General features: G+C 44.7%; 1 protein-coding gene across 1 annotated transcript in view; it reads left to right on the top strand.

Moving 5' to 3' along the window:
• SDAD1 (SDA1 domain containing 1) overlaps window positions 1-13390 on the top strand; it is a 62786-nt gene extending 49396 nt beyond the window's left edge. The window contains exons 19-22 of the mRNA XM_082272119.1: window positions 7951-8144; window positions 10162-10246; window positions 12343-12504; window positions 13114-13390. Of these exons, the coding sequence (XP_082128245.1) occupies window positions 7951-8144; window positions 10162-10246; window positions 12343-12504; window positions 13114-13164 (492 nt within the window). The 3' untranslated portion in view covers window positions 13165-13390. The remainder of the gene's footprint in view (window positions 1-7950; window positions 8145-10161; window positions 10247-12342; window positions 12505-13113) is intronic.
• Window positions 13391-20268: the final 6878 nt, after the last annotated feature.

Here is a 20268-nt window from a genome sequence, read left to right as displayed (position 1 = left end):
CACCGATTGAGGCAGCAGCAGCGGCGAGGGTCTCCTCAGGTTATATCCTTCTTATCCATTGCCTGTGTCAGTTTTATTGTCCCTGTGGGGGTCTCATTGTGCTTGTGTGTGGTGCGGTGGGCTGCGCTCGCCGCGCTTGTTAAAGGGGCAGTTAACCCTTTATTATCCGGCATTTGATATTGGGGCAATGGATTCTCAGGAGGGCAAATTTCCTACCGCCTTGGTGGAAAGCCAGGGGACCGCTGTTTCCCCCCCACGGGGGGATTTAGCCACTATTGTGGCTGGCCTTGCTGCTCAGGTGCAGATGCTGGTGGCTGCTCAATCTACTAAGAGACCCAGAGTTTCTCTTTCCTCTGATTCTGAGGGTGAAGGTGATGGGGCTGTTATGGCGGGGGCCTCCTTATCGGGGTCCCGCTCCTCCCTTGATCTAGTGGGGTCCGAGGTGGAGGCTGAAGTTGAAGGGGTTGATAATTCTCCCCCTGGCTCGCCTGAAGAGCTTGCACTCATGGATGAATTGATTGCTTCCATAAAACAAACGCTGCGTTTGCAGGATGAAGTGTGTCCACCCGCTGCCTTGGCGGCTTATGGGACGCAGAGAAAACGCAGGACGCCGCAGGTTTTTCCCTGCAATGATGATTTTCAGCGCGCTGTTAAGGAACAATGGCGCAATCTACGCAAACCTTTTGCTGTACCAAGTAGGTTCAAGCTGCGTTATCCTTTCTCGCCTTCCACTGATGAACGGTGGTGTGTGCCACCCCCTGTGGATCACGCAATTGCGGTTTTAAACAAATCCACTGCGATTCCTGCAGAGGATTCCCCTGTGTTCCGTGATGCCACGGATAGGAGATTGGAGTCTCTTGCCCGTCATACTTATTCTGTTACGGGTTCTATGCTTAAGGCTCTGTTTGCCTCTCTCATGGCGGCCCAGGCTGTCGCAAGTTGGACGCAGATGCTTAGGCGCGTCCTAGTGGCCGATTCGGCCTCGTCGGCGACCCTGGATATGGTGGATCAAATCCACCAGGGTGTCATGTATCTGTGTGATGCGGACTTGGACTTGGTCCCGTTGGCTGCACGTGTACACAGCGTGGCGGTGTTGTCTCGCCGCCTGGTTTGGTTGAAATGTTGGTCGGTGGACCAATCTTCACGTAAGACCTTAGCCAATCTGCCTTATGATGGGTCTCGCCTTTTTGGGGAGTCCTTGGATGTGTTGATTAAGGGGATCACCGGAGGCAAGAGCACTCTCTTGCCCCATTTCCCCAAGGCTAAGGGGGCTTCTGGGAAGAAGCATGCTAATTTTCAGCCCCCTCAGGGGTCCTTTCGTGCCTTTCGGTCGCACTACAAGGGCAAACCGTTCAAAGGTCAAGGCTCTCAGAAGAAGCCCTGGTCTGGGAAACAGAAGTCCGGTCAGTCCGGATCCGCAGCCCATAACAGTGCGGCCTGAAGGGGCGCCCTCACCCAGTTTTGGGGTGGGGGGACGCTTGCTCGGTTTTCTTCAACCCTGGTTGGCCCACGTGCGGGACAGATGGGTTCAGGAGATTGTTCGATCTGGTTACAAGATCGAGTTTCTCTCTCGGCCGGAGAGCAGATTTTTTCCCTCAAATCTTCAACTGTCTCCAGAGCGTTTACGGGACCTGCACCTGGCGGTGCGGGAGCTGAGGGCTCAGGGAGTGGTGGTTCCAGGGCCTCATCGGGACAGATTTCGGGGGTTTTATTCCAATCTGTTCACCGTGCCCAGGAAGGAGGGCAAGGTTCGTCCAATTCTGGACTTGAAGGCTCTGAACCGCTCTGTGCGGTTTCGCAAGTTCCGCATGGAATCCCTGCGGTCGGTGGTGGCTGCCCTGGTTCCGGGGGAATTCATGGCCTCCATCGATTTGAAGGATGCGTATCTTCACATCCCCATTTTCGAGGGTCACCAGAGGTACCTTCGATTCGCCATTGCGGAGGATCACTACCAGTTCGTGGCGTTGCCCTTTGGTCTCGCCTCGGCTCCGCGGGTCTTCACCAAGGTGCTTGCACCGGTTCTGGCATTATTGAGGGCCCAGGGCATTTCTGTCCTGGGGTATCTGGACGACATTCTGGTTCGGTCTGCGACCAGCCAGGGTCTGGAGAAGGACCTGTCTGTCACGATGCAAACTCTGCAGGAGTTTGGTTGGACGATAAATTTTCCAAAGTCGACACTGAGTCCGTCGGTTCGTCTTCCCTACCTGGGAATGATCCTGGACTCGGTGCAGGCGAAGGTCTTCCTGCCGGAAGACAAACTCCGAACTCTTCAGGAGGAAGTCAGGTCCCTCAGGGACGTTCCGCGCTCGTCTCTGCGGACGTGCATGAGATGTCTGGGATTGATGGTCTCGGCCTTCGAGGCGATTCCCTTCGCCCAGTTTCACACGCGGGGTCTCCAAGCGGAGATCCTGTCCATGTGGGACGGGCGACCTCAATCTCTGGATCTTCAAATCTCGTTGAGTCATCGCACCAGAAGAGACCTTCTGTGGTGGCTCCAGTCCCCGATGGTGTCCGGCGGCAAGTCGTTTCGTCCTATCTCGTGGACGGTAATCACCACGGATGCCAGCCTGTCGGGCTGGGGTGGTGTTCTGGGCGTTCTGTCCGCCCAGGGGACTTGGTCGGAGGGGGAGTCCTCCCTTCCGATCAACATTCTGGAATTGCGTGCGATAAATCTCTGTCTTCATCGCTGGACGGACCGGCTGCAGGGCTGCCCGGTTCGGGTGCAGACGGACAATGCCACGGCGGTGGCCTACATCAACCACCAAGGGGGCACCAGGAGTGCCCGAGCGGCTCGAGAAGTGGCCGACATTCTGTCTTGGGCCGAGACTCATGTCCCGGCGATAACGGCGGTGCACATTCCGGGGGTGGAGAGCTGGCAGGCGGACTATCTGAGTCGCCAGACCCTGGATCAGGGGGAATGGTCTCTCCACCCGGCTGTCTTCCAGATGTTGTGCGCGAAGTGGGGTCTTCCAGATGTGGACCTGTTTGCGTCTCGTCTCAACTACAAGGTGAGAAGGTTCGTAGCAAGGACGCGCGACCCTCGGGCAGACGCGTCGGACGCGTTAGTGGCCCCGTGGCATCAGTACAAGCTGGTGTACGCGTTCCCACCGCTTCAGTTGCTGTCCAGGTTCCTTCGCAGGTTACACTCGGAACGCAGCACGGTGATTCTTGTGGCACCGGACTGGCCTCGCCGGTCCTGGTACGCAGACCTCGTGAATCTGGCGGTCGACGCCCCGTGGCGTCTGCCTCTTCGAGACGATCTCCTGTCTCAAGGGCTGATATACCATCCTGCTTTACAGTCGCTGGCTTTGACGGCCTGGCTGTTGAGACCGAGGTCCTGAAGGAGAAGGGTCTCTCCCCAGAGGTCGTTCATACCTTGATCAACGCGAGGAAGTCTTCCTCGGGGAAGGTTTATTACCGTACTTGGAAGGCCTATTTTGCCTGGTGTGAGTTCAGGGGGTTTTCACCCCACACGTACTCGGTTTCCCGAGTGCTGTCCTTCCTTCAAACAGGTGTCGATCAGCGTTTGGCGCTGGCTACGATAAAGGGTCAGGTGTCTGCGCTGGCCGTTCTGTTTCAACGTCCCGTGGCTTCCAACTCCTTGGTTGGCACTTTTGTTCAGGGAGTGCGGCATCTGGTTCCTCCTAGGAGGGATCCTCTGCCCCCTTGGGACTTGAATCTCGTTCTATCTGTGTTACAACGTGCTCCTTTTGAACAGATCAGGGAGATCTCGTTGTCTATGTTGTCCAAAAAGGTCGCCTTTTTGGTTGCGATCACTTCGGCTCGCAGAGTGTCGGAGCTGGCGGCTTTGTCCTGCAAGTCTCCGTATCTGGTTGTTCATTTGGATAAGGTGGTTTTGCGACCTAATCCTTCTTTTCTTCCGAAGCGAGTTTCGGAATTCCATCTTAATGAAGATATTGTCTTGCCTTCGCTGTGCGCGAAGCCTAAACATCCAAAGGAGGTGAGACTACATTCTTTGGATGTTGTTCGGGCGATAAGGGTTTACCTTAAATCGACTGAGTCTTTTCGAAAGACGGACTCCTTGTTTGTTCTTCCAGAGGGTCCTCGGAAGGGCATGGCGGCGTCGGCCTCTACCATCGCCAAATGGATCAGGCAGACCATTGAACAGGCCTATGCTTTGCAGGGGAAGGTTCCCCCTGTGCCTGTGAAGGCGCACTCTACTAGATCTCGGAGTACGTCTTGGGTCTGTCGTCATGGGGCTTCTGTAGCCCAGGTGTGTAAGGCGGCGACCTGGTCGACCGTGCACACTTTCACAAAGTTCTACAAAGTAGATGTTCAGGCATCGGCGGATGCTTCCTTTGGCCGCAAGGTTCTTAGTGCGGCAATTCCCTAGGGTCCCTTGTTGGGGACCTCTGGCTGTTGGGATAAGTTTTTTATCCCCTGGTTATTTGTCTTTTCCTGGGTTGTTGCTCCTGTTGAGCGATTATTTTTCCTGTAGCCCAGCTGGTTTCCTTCCTTTGGTAAGGTTCCTTTCTTTGATGCGGAGACTGCGTTGCCTTTCGTCGCGGATGCGTTTCCCACCCCTCATGTTTGCACTGCTTTGGGACGTCCCCATATGTGACGAATATGAAGAGGCGGCGACTGTCGGAGGACGTAAGAGAAAACTGAATTTTTGTAAAATCTTACCTGTAAAATTCCTTTCTCTGAGTCCTCCGACAGTCCCCGCCCCTCTTTTGGGGTTTGGTTGTATACTCTACTGCTATTCCACTGAAACTGAGATATGGTTGCAGGAAGTAGGAGGGTATTGACTGAGGGGACCACCCCTTGAGGGTGGGATATGTTAAAAGCTTTAATGTTAACATATTCTGTTGCCTAGCTACTCCTTCGGAGCAAAGTCTAATACCCATATGTGACGAATATGAAGAGGCGGCGACTGTCGGAGGACTCAGAGAAAAAGGAATTTTACAGGTAAGATTTTACAAAAATTCCGTTATTTCAAATACACAAGGCTATAAAATATATTTCATCATTAACAATACATCAAGTGACTAACACTTTTAAATGATTTACAAAAGCAAGATTGTACTTCTATAAATTAAACCACACAATACTTTGAACTAATACACTGTTGTATGTGTTCGACTTATAGGATAAATCGTATAATATGCCAACTTAATGACCTGCCAAAGCAGAATTGTTTCTCCGTGACCGAGCAACCTTTTTCATTGTTGATTTATATTTTATAAGAAGACTTCAAAAGAAAGGGTTTTGATCATATTTCTGAAAATAATTAATATGGTTATACATCATGTGCCCTGGTTAGGTTTAAACTGGTTTAAACCGGTAAGAATTTTCCACATTTTGTCATGTTACAACCAAAAACTAAAATGTATTTTATTGGGATATTATGTGATAGACCAACACAAAGTGGCACATATTTGTGAAGTGGAAGGAAAATGATGAATTGGTTTTCAAAATCTTTTACAAATAGTGTTGCGCGAACATTTCGACCCGAGTATTTGCCAGTTCGGCCGTTTGCTGAACACCCGAATTTGCAGGGTGTTCACCCCGCCCAACACCGTACAATGCACCGTGCATTCTGCACAACTGATGGGGCTAAGCTGGTTAAGGAGCGGCGCCAGGAAGCCACCGTTTTTTTTTTTTTTTTCGTTTTTTTTCTGCTCATCGGGGATCGAACCGCAGTCCCCGCTGAGCCGGTGGATGACAGCTCCGTCTCCGCTTGCAGTGCGGAGAGGGAGGTGTCACAGCCCCCGCTGCTCTCTATGGGGAATCGGATGAGAGCGGACCGCCTGTCCGCTCTCATCCGATCCCCAGGATGGATGGAAAATAGGGTTTCCATCCGTCCGGATTTCACGGATCGGATGCGGATGGCAGCGGGTGTCAGCGGACATGTCACCGCTGACATCCGCTGCTCCATAGGGCTGAATGGGGCATCCGATCAGATCCGCCTAAAAAACTGACAGGCGGATCTGATCGGAACGCCCGTGTGAAAGAGCCCTTAGCCGTGTGCTGGCAATTGTAACAATGGGTAATTTTAATCGAGATTAGACTCGTGTTTTTTTTCCTTGGAAATGTCAGTTTCGCTGTAGCATGTTCTATATATGCTACAGATGCGCCACTTTACAGGCGCAGACTAAGACTTTATTGTTGCACATTAAGTATAATTCTAATCACTGCTCCTGAAAAAACTATCAGTTTTAAAAAGAAAATTTGCATTGATACATGTCCCCCAGGGCAGTACCCAGGCCCCCCATCCCCTAATACCCCTTTTTTTCCCCAAATACTAACATATTAGCCTTCAAAATTGGCACTTTTGATTTTCTCTGTTCAGCTCCCGTAGACTTCAATAAGATTCGCCTTTCTGGTTAGAACATTTCCCCTGTTCGGGAGTTCTGCTGTAAACCAAACGGGGGGTTTGACCCATGTCTACAAATATCTGAAAAGTGTGGCGTACATTTGTATTCAGCCCCCTAACTAAAATCTAGTGAACCAATTGCCTTCAGAAGTCACCTAATTAGTAAATGGAGTCTACCTGTGTGTAATTTAATCTCTGTATAAATACAGCTGTTCTGTGAAGCCCTCAGAGATTTGTTAGAGAACCTTAGAGAACAAACAGGATCATGAAGGCCAAGGAACACACCTGACAGGTCAGGGATAATGTTGTGGAGAAGATTAAAGCAGGTTTAGGTTATAAAAGAAATATATCAAGCTTTGAACATCTCACGGAGCACTGTTCAATCCATCATCCAAAAATGGAAAGAGTATTGCACAACTGCAAACCTACCAAGACATGGCTGTCCACCTAAACTGACAGGCTGGGCAAGGAGAGCATCAATCGCAATGAGAGAAGCAGGCAAGAGGCCCATGGTAACTCTGGAGGAGCTGCAGAGATCCACAGCTTAGGTGGGAGAATCTGTCCACAGGACAACTATTAGTCGTGTACTCCACAAATCTGGCCTTTATAGACAAGTGGCAAGAAGAAAGCCATTGTTGAAAGCAAGCCATAAGAAGTCCCGTTTGCAGTTTGCAAGAAGCCATGTGGGGGACATGCAAAGGTGCTGTGTCAGATGAAACCAAATTGAGAAGGTGCTCTGGTCCGATGAGACCAAAACTGAACATTTTGGCCTAAGAGCAAAACGCTATGTGTGGCAGAAAACTAACACTGCACATCACCCTGAACACACCATCCCCACTGTGAAACATGGTGGTGGCAGCTTTTCTGAGTCAGAAGTTTTCTTCAGCTAGTCAGAGTTGATGCAAAGATGGATGGAGCCAAATACAGAGCAATCTTAGAAGAAAACCTGTTAGTCTGCAAAAGACTTGAGACCGGGGCATCACCTTCCAGCAGGACAATGACCCTTAACGTACAGCCAGAGCTACAATGGAATGGTTTAGATCAAAGCATATTCATGTGTTAGAATGTCCTAAATCCATTTGAGAATCTGTGGCAAGACTTGAAAATTGCTGTTCACAGATGCTTCCTATCCAATCCGACAGAGCTTGAGCTATTTTGCAAAGAAGAATGGGCAAAAATGTCGCTCTCTGGATGTGCAAAACTGGTAGAGACTTTACAGCTGTAATTGCAGCGAAAGGTGGTTCTACAAAGTATTGAGTGGCTGAATACAAATGCACACCACACTTTATACATATTTATTTGTAAAAAAAGTTTAAAAACAATTTATCATTTTCCTTCCACTTCACAATTATGTGACACTTTGTGTTGGGACTATCCCATAAAATCGCAATAAAATAAATTTTACCTTATTGGGTTTAACAGGACAAAATGTGGAAAATTTCAGGGGGTATGAATACTTTTTCAAGGCACTGTATGTCTTATGTTGTATGTCAGCTATCCTTGAGCCTTGTTCATAAATCCGCTGGCCAACAATTTATAAAGCAATTTAATATTAATTGCCTAGACCACAGCTTCTTTTGTAACAAATTATATCACTTCTGCAATATTTTCAGGCAGAAAAGCTCCAGGCGATGCCAGAAGTTGAGCGACAGTCCAAGGCGGCAGCAGTCAGTGCCAGCAGGCTTCTCACTCAAGAGGAGTTCAAGAAAATCCGCATTGCGCAGATATCCAAAGAGATCTCTGCTGCTCCGGGTAAATCTGAGAAGAGGAAACATGTGGAAATAGACAGTGATGAAGAGGAGAGCAGGTTTGCATGGTTTTTATTCTGTCGCAAATGTCTTTTTAAATGTATTAAATTTAGGAAATTTAAAGTTCATCTTTTAAGAAAATAGAAAAGGTGAACTACACCATACACTCTCCCCACCCGGTCTCCACTGTATTTGTTTGCTTTCTTGGTGATGAACTGTCGGCACACACACAGCCCATTTAGCAGTCCAGGGATTTGAAATCTTTACTCTTCCCCCTTGTCTCCGTGCAACACTTCCAGGATGGATCAGAGCAATGCTCTGTGCTGGCGTTGACCAATTAAAATCTCTCTGGTCCGTCCCGAAGCGCCACATGAAGAAGAGGAGATTTTAAATCCCCAGACTGCTACATGGGCACTGACAACTAATCACCCAAGGAGGGCAGGTACAGTGGGAATCGGGGGTGCGCGGGGAGGGTGCACAGTGTTCACTTGTAAGTTTTTGTTTTTCTGAAAAGTAGAATGCACATCTTAAAGCTGCTTTGTCACTATGATTACTGCTGTTAGTCTATGTTTGTTTTGATTCACATTGTTTAAGTAGAAATGACTGAAACAGTTTACTATGCTCAAAAATTATTATTATGCAGGATTTATATAGTGCCAACAGTTTGCACAGCGCTTTACAATATAAAGGGAGACAGTACTGTTACAAAAAAATTAAATACAAGAGGGCCCTACTACTAAGTTTTTACAATCCTAATAGAGAGGGGCAAGTGGTACAAAAGGTAATAACTGTGAGGGATGAGCTGATGAAAGAATTAAAAGTTCAGTTGTTAGATGGGATAGGTCTCGCTTCCCTGTAGAGATGTTTTCAGGGATCACCTAAAAGTAGACAGAGTATGAGATAACCGCACAGATTGAGGTAGAGAGTTCCAGAGAATGGGAGAGGCTCTAATGAAGTCCTAGAGATGTGCATGGGAGGAGGGGACAAGAGAACTAAAGAGCAGGAGGTCTTGAGAGGAACGAAGAGGATGGTTTGGATGATATTTTGAGACAAGATTGGTGATGTAGCTTGGAGCAGAGTTGTGAATGGCTTTGGATGATGTTTTTAGCATTTTGAATCAAATTCGCCAGTGGAGGGATTGGCAGAGTGGGGTGGCAAGGTAGATGAGTCTGGCAGGAGCAGCATTCATGATGGACTGAAGGGGGGTAGCCTGTGTAGAGGTAGGCCTAATAGAAGGGAGTTGCAATAGTCAAGGCGAGAGATAACAAGGGAGTAAATGTGTAGCTTGGTGGTTTCATTTGTTAAAAAAGAGGTGAATTTTAGAGATGTTACGGAGGTGAAGTCTACAAGCTTTTGACCATGATTGGATTTTGGGCTGAAAGAACAGGTCAGAGTCTATGGGGGCATACCTGTGGGCTCGATCCCGAGCTGGGCTGTGTGCGTCTATTGACACACACAGCATGGCTCAGCCCCTCCCACTGCTCTCTGCTCAGAAGATTTGATTGACAGCAGCGGGAGCCAATAGCTCCCGCTGCTGCCTCTGAGCAGAGAGAGTAGTGATCCACTGCAAATGGGCACAGTGCTTCATTGAGAGAGGGATCAGGTAAGTTTTAAGGCTACATTCACACCTGAGCGTAGCGTTTTCGCGTGTTTTTTTACCGCGATTTACAGGCGTCTTTTGTGCAGGAGTTTTTAGATTGAATGGAGACCAATGGAAAACGCCTGTAATCTGCCCAAAAAGAAGCTCGTGTACTTTTTTGAGCGTTGGGCGTTTTGCTCACAGCGTCAAAACGCTCAGATGTGAACAGGGGCCATTGAAATGAATAGGATTTGTCTTGTTGGGCGTTTTGAGAGCTGATCCTAGAGCAGAAAAACTCCCCAAAAATGCCTACGTGTGAACGGAGCCTAAAAGGGGTGAGGAGGGTAATACTAACACTTGGAAATTGTTTACCTTAATGCAGGGAATGCATTAAAGTAAAAATAAAAAAAAAAATGTCCAGTCTTTAGAACCATTTTAAGTGTGATGAATTGGTATTTAGTACTGACTGTAGCTAATGATATTCTTGTTTCTTCTAGAGGGGAGTTGCTTTCACTTAGAGATATTGAACATCTGCATAAAAAGCCCAAGTCTGACAAAGAGAGCAGGCTAGCAACTGTTCTGGTGAGTTTAAATGCTATCATTTACTTTTCTTAGCATTTAACAGTCATTCATTATGTTGCAATACTACAGTACTATATAATAAATAACTAGGGCTAAGTGCCCTATTATCTACGCTGTCTATAAATGTCATTTTTATTAAAGTATAACTTAAGGCAAAACCTTTTTTTTTTTTTTTTTTTTTTTTCAGCTTTGGATAGAGTGGAGAGGGACTTGGAACACTTGTCACTATTTATTGCTGACTGTGCCCCCTTTAAAGTGGTTGTAAACCCTCTCCTATACCCAGTGAATTGAACAGCCTAGGATTATACACACAGATAAAACAAATCCTCCTACATAGGTTTTACTTGTTTAACTGCGGTCTTCTCTTGTGTACATCCCTTCAAAGGGAAAAATCCAAATACATCTGTGAGTAGTAAATAGTAGGAAGGAAGTGGGGAACTGCCATTACAGCTCTGAGACGCTGTGTGAGAGCTGATTGGAATATCTCCCAGACACACATTTTTAGCTAATGTTATCTCATGTGTTGGAAAACTTCTCAGAAGTGACTCGTGCTGATAACAGAGGAACGAAGCACCAGAGAGAAACACTTCTAGAGCTTTGGAGAGAGACAAGTAAACACTACAGTTATGTGCTTAGTTCAAATTTTATGACTAGGATTTACAACCACTTTAAGGAGATTCACTCTCTCTAATTGCCATGTTTTACTATGATCATTAAAGGTAAAAGAAAACCCCAAATTTAAGCTTTTCCCCAGAAAAGTAATAGAGGGGAACTCCTTCGAATGGGGATACAAGTTTGGTGACGTGAGGGTCTCCAAAGAATTCCCTTAATTTGCAGGTATTTTTTCTCACTTCCTGTTTAGCTATGGGACAGGAAGTGAAGTTAAATCTCCGCAATGGGACACAGATGCCACAGAAATCTGACAGGGGTTATAACCCTCCCTTGTTTTATGCAAAATGGAAAAAAAAATGCCTATAGTTCTACTTTAAATATTATCCTGCAATGAGAGGTAATATGTTTTAGACAGACAACCAAAAGGTGACATTTTTATTGAAGGCTTTTAAAGTATAGAAATTGGTATCAGTGCTGATCAATGGTAGAGACAGGAAAAACAAAGGTCAACAGACAAAAAAAAGATCGTAATCGCTGGGGTAGATGGCCATGGGTACATACAGTTTTACAGAGTGCATGTATAAAGTGCATATAATTATGCATGGAAATGTTGTCCCAGGTGGCAAAAATCTTTTACAAATTCTTATTTTTAGGGCTTTCGGTGAGCAAGTGTGCACAAGCACACAAAAGTCCACCATAACACCCTGTGCCGCAGTGCACGTGTTTTTGTGCTTTAAACAATGTTGTGGTGAACTGTTAATAGGTAAAAAAAAAAAAAAAAAAGGTCCTCCAATGCTGAAAACAAAAAAAAAAAAACAAGGCTTGCTCCACCAGAGCGCACATTTTGCATTGCTGGATGTTGCATTTTTGAGATGCCGATTAAAAATTGGGTGCCCTGCCATATTTGTATGGTGTGTTTCATTGATGTTTTTTGGAAATGGCTTGGTGTGAGTGGGCCCTAATAGTTGGTGGTTAATAAAATCAATGTTTCACTATCTAAACAATAAACCTTTAAAACAGATTGCGGGTGTTGGCCACTGTAACAAAAAAAACTGAATTTCTAGTGAAGGGGGGATTAGGGTGAATTTTAAACCGTGGCAAACACACTTTATAACTACAGGAGGAGATTTCACATGGATATGTTGCATTATAAATGTATTAATATGATTTCTTTACAACTGAATATGTTTACTAGCTAAAAAGACCTGCTTTTAGACCATGAAAATGCTTAGGCTGGCCATACATTATACAATTTTCTGTACAATTTTCTTGAAATTTACCTTCAACTATGTAGTACAAAGGCCTGCCTAATTGGATACAAGTGAAAGTGTTGTTTAGCTTTGACCTCATATCATGTGGTTTGTGGTAAATCTAACAGAAAATTGTACATGTATGGCCAGCCTTAGTTGTTTAATCCTATAAAGAGAACATCTCTGCTTAGAATTTCTTTTTTTTTTTTTTTTTTTGTCACTTACTTTCGATAGGCCGGAAGAACAGACAGAAAAGAATTTGTGAGGAAAAGGACAAAAATGAATCCCCATGCCAGCACCACCAACAAGGAGAAGAAGAAGAATAAAAACTTTATGATGATGAGATACAGCCAGAACATCCGATCTAAAAACAAACGATCTTTCAGAGATAAGCAGGTAAATGTATCAAACCTAAAGGCAGATTAAGGCGTGCTGGTTATAGGTGCCAAGAGATTGCGTAGGGATGTTGGCACTGAAAATAAGTTGAAGAAAAGTGATCTCTTGACTGCTGACCCAAAACCCCTAAATTAGTCCTAACATTAAATGTATTTTCTTTTTTTATTTAACAGTTTACTAAGATTACATTTAGGGTGCACCAATAAAAGAAGATTCATTAGAGCATTCTACGTTTCCTAAAATGAGGGCACAGCAGTATCTGTTTGCTTTGGAACACTCTCTCTCTGATTGGAACTAACTCTCTTACCGTATTAGACTGAAACTATTTTTCTGTTTGTAGAGCCTGAGTTTAAAATAAGCATGTTTGGTTGTCCCCTTTTTCATATACAACTAGAGACATATGAACAAGGTTTTTAAATGTGTTATTTATGTACTTTAAGCTGATTGTTTTTACATATATTAAAAAGAAAAAAGCAGCAAAAATAGGTGAAGCCAATAATAAAGTTGTCTAACAGGAAGTGCCTGAATAAGGATCTTTTCCTTTATAGTGGATTTTTATGTAGAACTGATTTTAATTTAACTGCTTGTACTTTATTTACTGTTGTACAGATCGCTCTGCGTGATGCTCTGCTGAAGAAAAGGAAACGACTGATGAAGTAACTGGACTTTGTTGTAATCACAGTAGTGTATTTTAAATGTAAAAATGTTTCGACATAATGCCCATGGTGGGAACTTATTTTGTATAATATGTAATGTAACCAGCATAATGGGTCTTTGCAAAATTCAGCGCTTTAATCCGGTAAAAGTGCCACTTTTTATTATGAACTGAGCAATCATTGCTGTATTACGGTGTATAACCTGTAAAGAAAGTTTCATAAATATAATATTTTGCTGTCTCCAAATTGTGTTTGTCTAATTTTTGGGGGTTTGTGGTTTTTTTTTTTTTTTTTTTTTTTTTTTTTGCATCCTGGCTATCTAAAACATAAAATAAGTTACATTGGGCTTTAAGTCACCACTACAATCAAGAAATGTCCTTTTTTTTGTTTTGTTTTCAATTTTTTACTTTTTTAATTGTGGAATGCATAAATATGTTAAATGTTTTTAAAAATCTAAACCGACAAAACAGTCAAAAACAAAAAAAATTAAATATTAATGGTTAATATAGTAGAAATGAACCAAAAAATAGTTGAATGGAGAAAGCGAATTAGGGGTTAAACAGAGGAATATTTTGTTAAAGCAACCTGACAAGTTTTTTTTTTTAACTGACATTTGCAGATCGAAATTCATTCCTTTGATCCACAAATGATTAAAACTGAATAGATACTAAAGTCAATGTTTTTTTGTATCTTTATATTTCTAAACAGTGTTGTTGTTGAGGCTGAATTCACACTGTGTGGTGACAGAGGTTTTATTACATTGTAAAATGTCTGTCATCACAAGCACACACAGGAAACATTTGTTTCCTACATGTCCCATTTACACTGCAACACAGTTTAGACATGCTGCATTTTATCCTTGAGCACTGTGCCAAATTGAATGGCACTGTACAGCAGGGCAACGCATTGTGTTGCTGTACACTTCCATAAATATAGTGTGTGTTTTGTACACTTCACATATAGTTTGTACAAATAGAAAAAAAAATGGGGAGCCGTATTATGTGCTGAATTGTGCACCACACTGCCCCCTACCTCAGCTGTCAATGGACACCTGCCGGATCGGTAAAGCCCTCCGGCAGCTGTCCATTGAAGTGTGAACCTGCACTAAGACTGCTTATTTTTTAGCAGCAGCTGCCAGAGCTGTTCTGTGTACACACAGCAACTTTGGCTTTAATAAATCAGAGCCAAGAATTGCTGAGAAGTGGGAGGGGAGGTCCCAGCAGAAGGACTAGACATGCTACAGACGTCCATTCTACTATTATTCTGCATATTTTAGGGGCATTTCTAGCATGTCAAATGTCTTGAACTAGTTATCTGTTTTTTTTGCTAGCACTTTTTATAGATTTTTTTTTTTCTTTATTCTAGCTTTTCTTTTTATACAGAATTGCTATCTTGCCATTTACATATATTTCCTTTAAAGTCATATTAAAGTATTTTTTTTTTTTAAATAAACATGTTGCACTTACCTGCTCTGTGCAGCAGCTTTTCAAATACAGATTTGTAGAATGGCCCACCCCCACTATCTCCTCATTGGCCTCAATGGCTGTGATTGACAATAAGGAGAGCGATTCCCTGGAGAGTTGAGGCTCTTATGCACACCGCTGGATCGACATGGAACTCGGGTACCTATTGGAGGGGCTTCTGCACAGAGAAGGTTTTTATTACCTTCATGGATAGAATGTATGAAGGTAAAAAACCTTGAGTCTTTGGAACCACTTTAAATTGATTGTAAAGTCTCATCTTTTTAATAAAAAGAACAAACCTACTTACCTGCTCTGCGCAGTTGGTTTTGCAAAAGGCAGCCTGGATCCTCCTCTTCTCCTCCTCCTCCCTGCAGCTTGCTATGGGGGCACCCGAGCCAAGTCGCAGCTCTGTGTATCAATTCAGACACGGAGCTTTGGTTCAGCCCCGCCCCCTCTCTCTCCTCTTTGGCTAACTGACTTTGATTGACAGCAGCTGGAGCCAATGCTTTGTCTAAGCCAATGAGGAGGGGAGTCCCAGACGGCTGGGACAGTCATGGACATCGGTGGATCGAGATGGGGTTCAGGTAAGCATTATAGGAGGATGCAGCACACAGAAGGCTTTTTATCTTAATGCATAAGAATGCATTAAGATAAAAAACCTTTTGTCTTTACAACCACTTTAAGCTGTGATAAATAGAATTGTTACTGAGAGACCTGTTAAAGATGAACTAAACTACTCCAATCCACCTTCCTCATGCTTTTTCCCTCGATTTCCTTTTACCTGCCATGCTGGGTTGTCATCAGAAAACCTAATCGTCTGACCAGCATATCCAACGTTGTCTGGCATCCGATGCTCAGTTGCCACAGCCCGGGTCTTCAACGTTCATATCTTCTCTGACATCATCGAGAGCCAGCTCTCTTTCAGGGTTGAAGCAGTTGGCCCCTAATGACATGTGCTGCTATGCCCATCGGCTGCTGTGTATCTCTGCTCCTGCAGCCTCCTGGGATCTGCGATGGGGGTTATCGCAAGACATTGCAGGAGAAGGGACACAACATTCTTGCCTAGGGCAAGAATGGTGGCGGGGGGGGGAGAGAAAAAAAGAAAACCTGCAATGGGGGGGGGGGGAGAAGTGCATTGAGCTAAAGTCAATTGGGGTGGGCATTTAAAGTCCGCTTTAAGAAGACAAACATTTTCACAATATTCAATACCTTTTCATTATTCTGGCTTATGAAAGAACTTCTGCTTTGTTGCTATCTTGTACATCTCCGTTGTATTTTTGTCTGTTAGATAAGCATAGGATAATTTTTTTTTTTTTTTTTAACACTATATTGTTGTCACATTTTGTTAAAGCCAGATTAGGTGCCATATCAAGGTTCACAGTAAAACCATCTGCAACTCAAAACAAGCTAGAGGAAAATGAAGAATCCGCACACACTTATAGAAAAAGCAGCTAGCAATGATAAAGTCAACACCCATCTATAAAAAGTATATATGTACAGTGCCTTGCGAAAGTATTGCGCCCCTTGAACTTTGCGACCTTTTGCCACATTTCAGGCTTCAAACCTAAAGATATAAAACTGTAATTTTTTGTGAAGAATCAACAAGTGGGACACAATCATGGAAGTGGAACGAAATTTTTTGGATAGTTCTAACTTTAACAAATAAAAAACTGAAAAATTGGGCGTGCAAAATTATTCAGCCCCTTTACTTTCAGTGCAGCAAACTCTCTCCAGAAGTTCAGTGAGGATCTCTGAGTGATCCAATGTTAACCTAAATGACTAATGATGATAAATAGAATCCACCTGTGTGTAATCAAATCTCTGTATAAATGCACCTGCACTGTGATAGTCTCAGAGGTCCATTTAAAGCGCAGAGAGCATCGTGAAGAACAAGGAACACACCAGGCAGGTCCGAGATATTGTTGTGGAGAAGTTTAAAGCCGGATATGGATACAAAAAGATTTCCCAAGCTTTAAACATCCCAAGGAGCACTGTGCAAGCGATAATATTGAAATGGAAGGAGTATCAGACCACTGCAAATCTACGAAAACCTGGCCGTCCCTCTAAACTTTCAGCTCATACAAGGAGAAGACTGATCAGAGATGTAGCCAAGAGGCCCATGATCACTCTGGATGAACTGCAGAGATCTACAGCTGAGGTGGGAGACTCTGTCCATTGGACAACAATCAGTCGTATACTGCACAAATCTGGCCTTTATTGAGTGGCAAGAAGAAAGCAATTTCTTAAAGATATCCATAAAAAAGTGTCGTTTAAAGTTTTGCCACAAGCCACCTGGGAGACACACCAAACATGTGGAAGAAGGTGCTCTGACAATGGAATGGTTCACAAATAAACATATCCAGGTGTTAGAATGGCCAAGTCAAAGTCCAGACCTGAATCCAATCGAGAATCTGTGGAAAGAACTGAAAACTGCTGTTCACAAACGCTCTCCATCCAACCTCACTGAGCTCGAGCTGTTTTGCAAGGAGGAATGGGCAAAAATTTAAGTCTCTCGATGTGCAAAACTGATATAGACATACCCCAAGCGACTTACAGCTGTAGTTGCAGCAAAAGGTGGCGCTACAAAGTATTAAGGGGGCTGAATAATTTTGCACGCCCAATTTTTCAGTTTTTTATTTGTTAAAGTTTGAAATATCCAATAAATTTCGCTTCACTTCATGATTGTGTCCCACTTGTTGTTTCTTCACAAAAAAATTACAGTTTTACATCTTTGTTTGGAGCCTGAAATGTGGCAAAAGGTTGCAAAGTTCAAGGGGGCCGAATACTTTCGCAAGGCACTGTATATATAAAATTCCAGCGCTTGTTAATAAAAGTCTTAGCTGGGCAGTACTCACACCCTAATTCAAGGGAAGTTCGCACATAGTCCAAGGTATATACGACTGACCAAATAGAGAGTCCACAGAAATAATTCCGGTGTCAACATGTGAATAAAAAACAACAAAATCCACAATAGTGTGATAATGCGATGAGCAGATATAATGAACAGGGGACCAGGTCACACCAGTGATGGAAGTCCTAGAGTAACACCACGTGCATAGCTCCTTCTTCCCCACATGTAGTGAAAACTCACCAGATTAAAATCCAAAAAGGCATATCCAGTATATCATAATCCCCGTCATCATGGCTCCATCTCTGACACTCCACACGAATATTCACACGTGTATTCAATAGAGGAGACACCAGTATTAACATAAAAGCAAATCCCATTTATTGGTTAAAATAAAAATTACAAAAAACATGGTAACTCACACGCGTCACACCACTGCAAACATCACAGCGGCGCAACCAGGAATAGCCACCACACCCAACGCGTTTCCAACAAGTGTTGATCATCAGGGGCCAGTTAATCAGTCGTATATACCTTGAAATATGTGCCGACTTCCCTTGAATAAATAAGTCAGTACCAGTGGTGGGCGGTCTGGGTCAGCAAGGCCTTCTGTGCTGGCCTAAGCATGCCTGACAGTGTCAATAGACAACAGATGGTGTCCTGGGGTATTTCCTCCCAGATCTGGACCAGGGTATCACTGAGCTCCTAAACAGACTGAGGTGCAACCTGGCGGTGTCGGATGGACCAAAACATAATTTCCCAGGGGTATTCTATTGGATTTAGGTCAGGAAAGCGTGGAGGCTATTTAATGGTATCAATTCCTTGATTCTCCAGGAACTGGCTGCATACTCTCGCCACATGAGCATTGTTGTGCACCAAGAGGAACCCAGGACCCACTGTACCAGTGTAGGGCCTGACAATGGGTCCAAGGATTACATCCCGATACCCAATGGCAGTCAGGGTTCCATTGTCTAGCCTGTAAAAGTCTGTGCATCCCTTCATGGATATACCTCCCCAAACTATCACTGTCTCTGACCCACCATTAACCCAGTCATCCTGAATGTTAGGGGGGGAAGCCCACACTGCATTGAGGGAGGCACGCTGTGGCGCTCTGTATTGATTGGGGACAATGCTGTGGCGCTCTTCAATGATTGGGGACAATGCTGTGGCGCTCTGCATTGATTGGGGACAATGCTGTGGCGCTCTGCAATGATTGGGGACAATGCTGTGGCACTCTGCATTGATTGGGGGGCACTCTGCATTGATTGGGGGGCACACTGTGGCGCTCTGCATTGATTGGGGGGCACGCTGTGGCATTCTGCATTGATTGGGGGGCACGCTGTGGCACTCTGCATTGATTGGGGGCAATGCTGTGGCACTCTGCATTGATTGGGGGCACGCTGGTCACTCATTTTTCTGTTTGCGCCCCCCCCCAAAAATTTTGAGCACCAGCCGCCACTGTGTAAAACCATTCCTGTTTTGGAGGTTGTCTCTTTGTTGCCCATCTAGCTGAAACTGCTACTTCGCTACTACTACTACTGCTACCTAACTGACCAGATCAATATCCCAGGAGTTTACTTGACTTAATGCTATACTCTGAATAAAAAGTATTCCTTTAATTTTGTTCAGCAGTGTATTTCAGCCATGATAGCCATCATGTGTTGCCAGGGACAAAACAATCTGCCATAAGGCCTTCAGAATCAACAGTGCAGGCAACTGTAGCCTACAGTAATAAACTGTAGCTTTAATCAGATTTTGAATTAGTGGCACCAGGGTCATCTAGCAGGTGTACAGTCATATCTACATAATTTTCTATTTTTTCCAGACTTAAATGTGACAGATCAGTGGAAACCTGATATAAATGGACACAGCAGACCACTGGGTGTCCCTGCTTCTCTAGCCTCCTGGTATATTTGAAGATTTTACAGATGTAGCATCCTCCTAGGTAGGTGCTAGGTAAAGGCATTGTTTTGCTCCATCTGCTTATCAGTTGTTTTGCCTGTTACATGTGTCCATGTGTGATTCACTTGGTCTGAGTGAGTGTCCCCACTGTATCCAATAGGGGAGCCTGTTGGACAGTGGAGGAAACCCAGCCAGTGACACACAGGCTTTTGTGGCTGTCCCAGTGGGAGTCCACAAGAGTGGTGCATCCCGAGATAGGCTATAAAAGCCAGGGGCACATGTGACAGGGTGTTTTGGGCGGGAAGCCAGGTCCCAGAAGGAGGGTGACATTGGTCTCTCCTCCTGTCAGCAAGGAAGGTGGTCACTGGCAGTTGGCCTAGTGGATCCAGTGTGTGATGCTGAGCCAGGAGGTCCAGGATACTGACAAGTGGAGCTGAAGGCAGAGCAACCCAGGGAAACAAAAGTGTCCGTGAGTACCGGGGAGCTTGCCAGGGGTCTGCCCAGGAAGGGGGACCACTCCAGTGGAGAGTCAGTGGACAAGGGGCTAGCATGCATGGGAAGTGAGAAAGGGGGTGCCAAGTCAGGACCCTGAAGAGAAATCCAGTCAGGAAGTAATTTTCCACTTCAGTGGCAAGGTGAAGCAGTGTCCTTGCCGAACTCATTACAGTGTCCTCAGAAATTGTGCATAGTTCAAGTTGGAGTATCCCACTCATCCCTTTCCCCAACCAAGTTCCAATATAAAACACAAAAACCAAATCCCCTGGACTGCTCATTGTCTGAGCCAAGTCTTAAAGTGATGTTTTATGGACTGTTGTTATGGGTAACCCAGAGGAATCCACACTCAGCAGCTCCCTAGGGGGCAGTGCTACATTTGGGGGCTTGTCTGGGATGTCGC

Source organism: Pelophylax lessonae (genome assembly GCF_965119305.1).
Source record: "Pelophylax lessonae genome assembly, chromosome: 1".
NCBI classification, from domain to species: Eukaryota; Metazoa; Chordata; class Amphibia; order Anura; family Ranidae; genus Pelophylax; species Pelophylax lessonae.
This window is presented reverse-complemented; position numbering and strand designations above follow the sequence as displayed.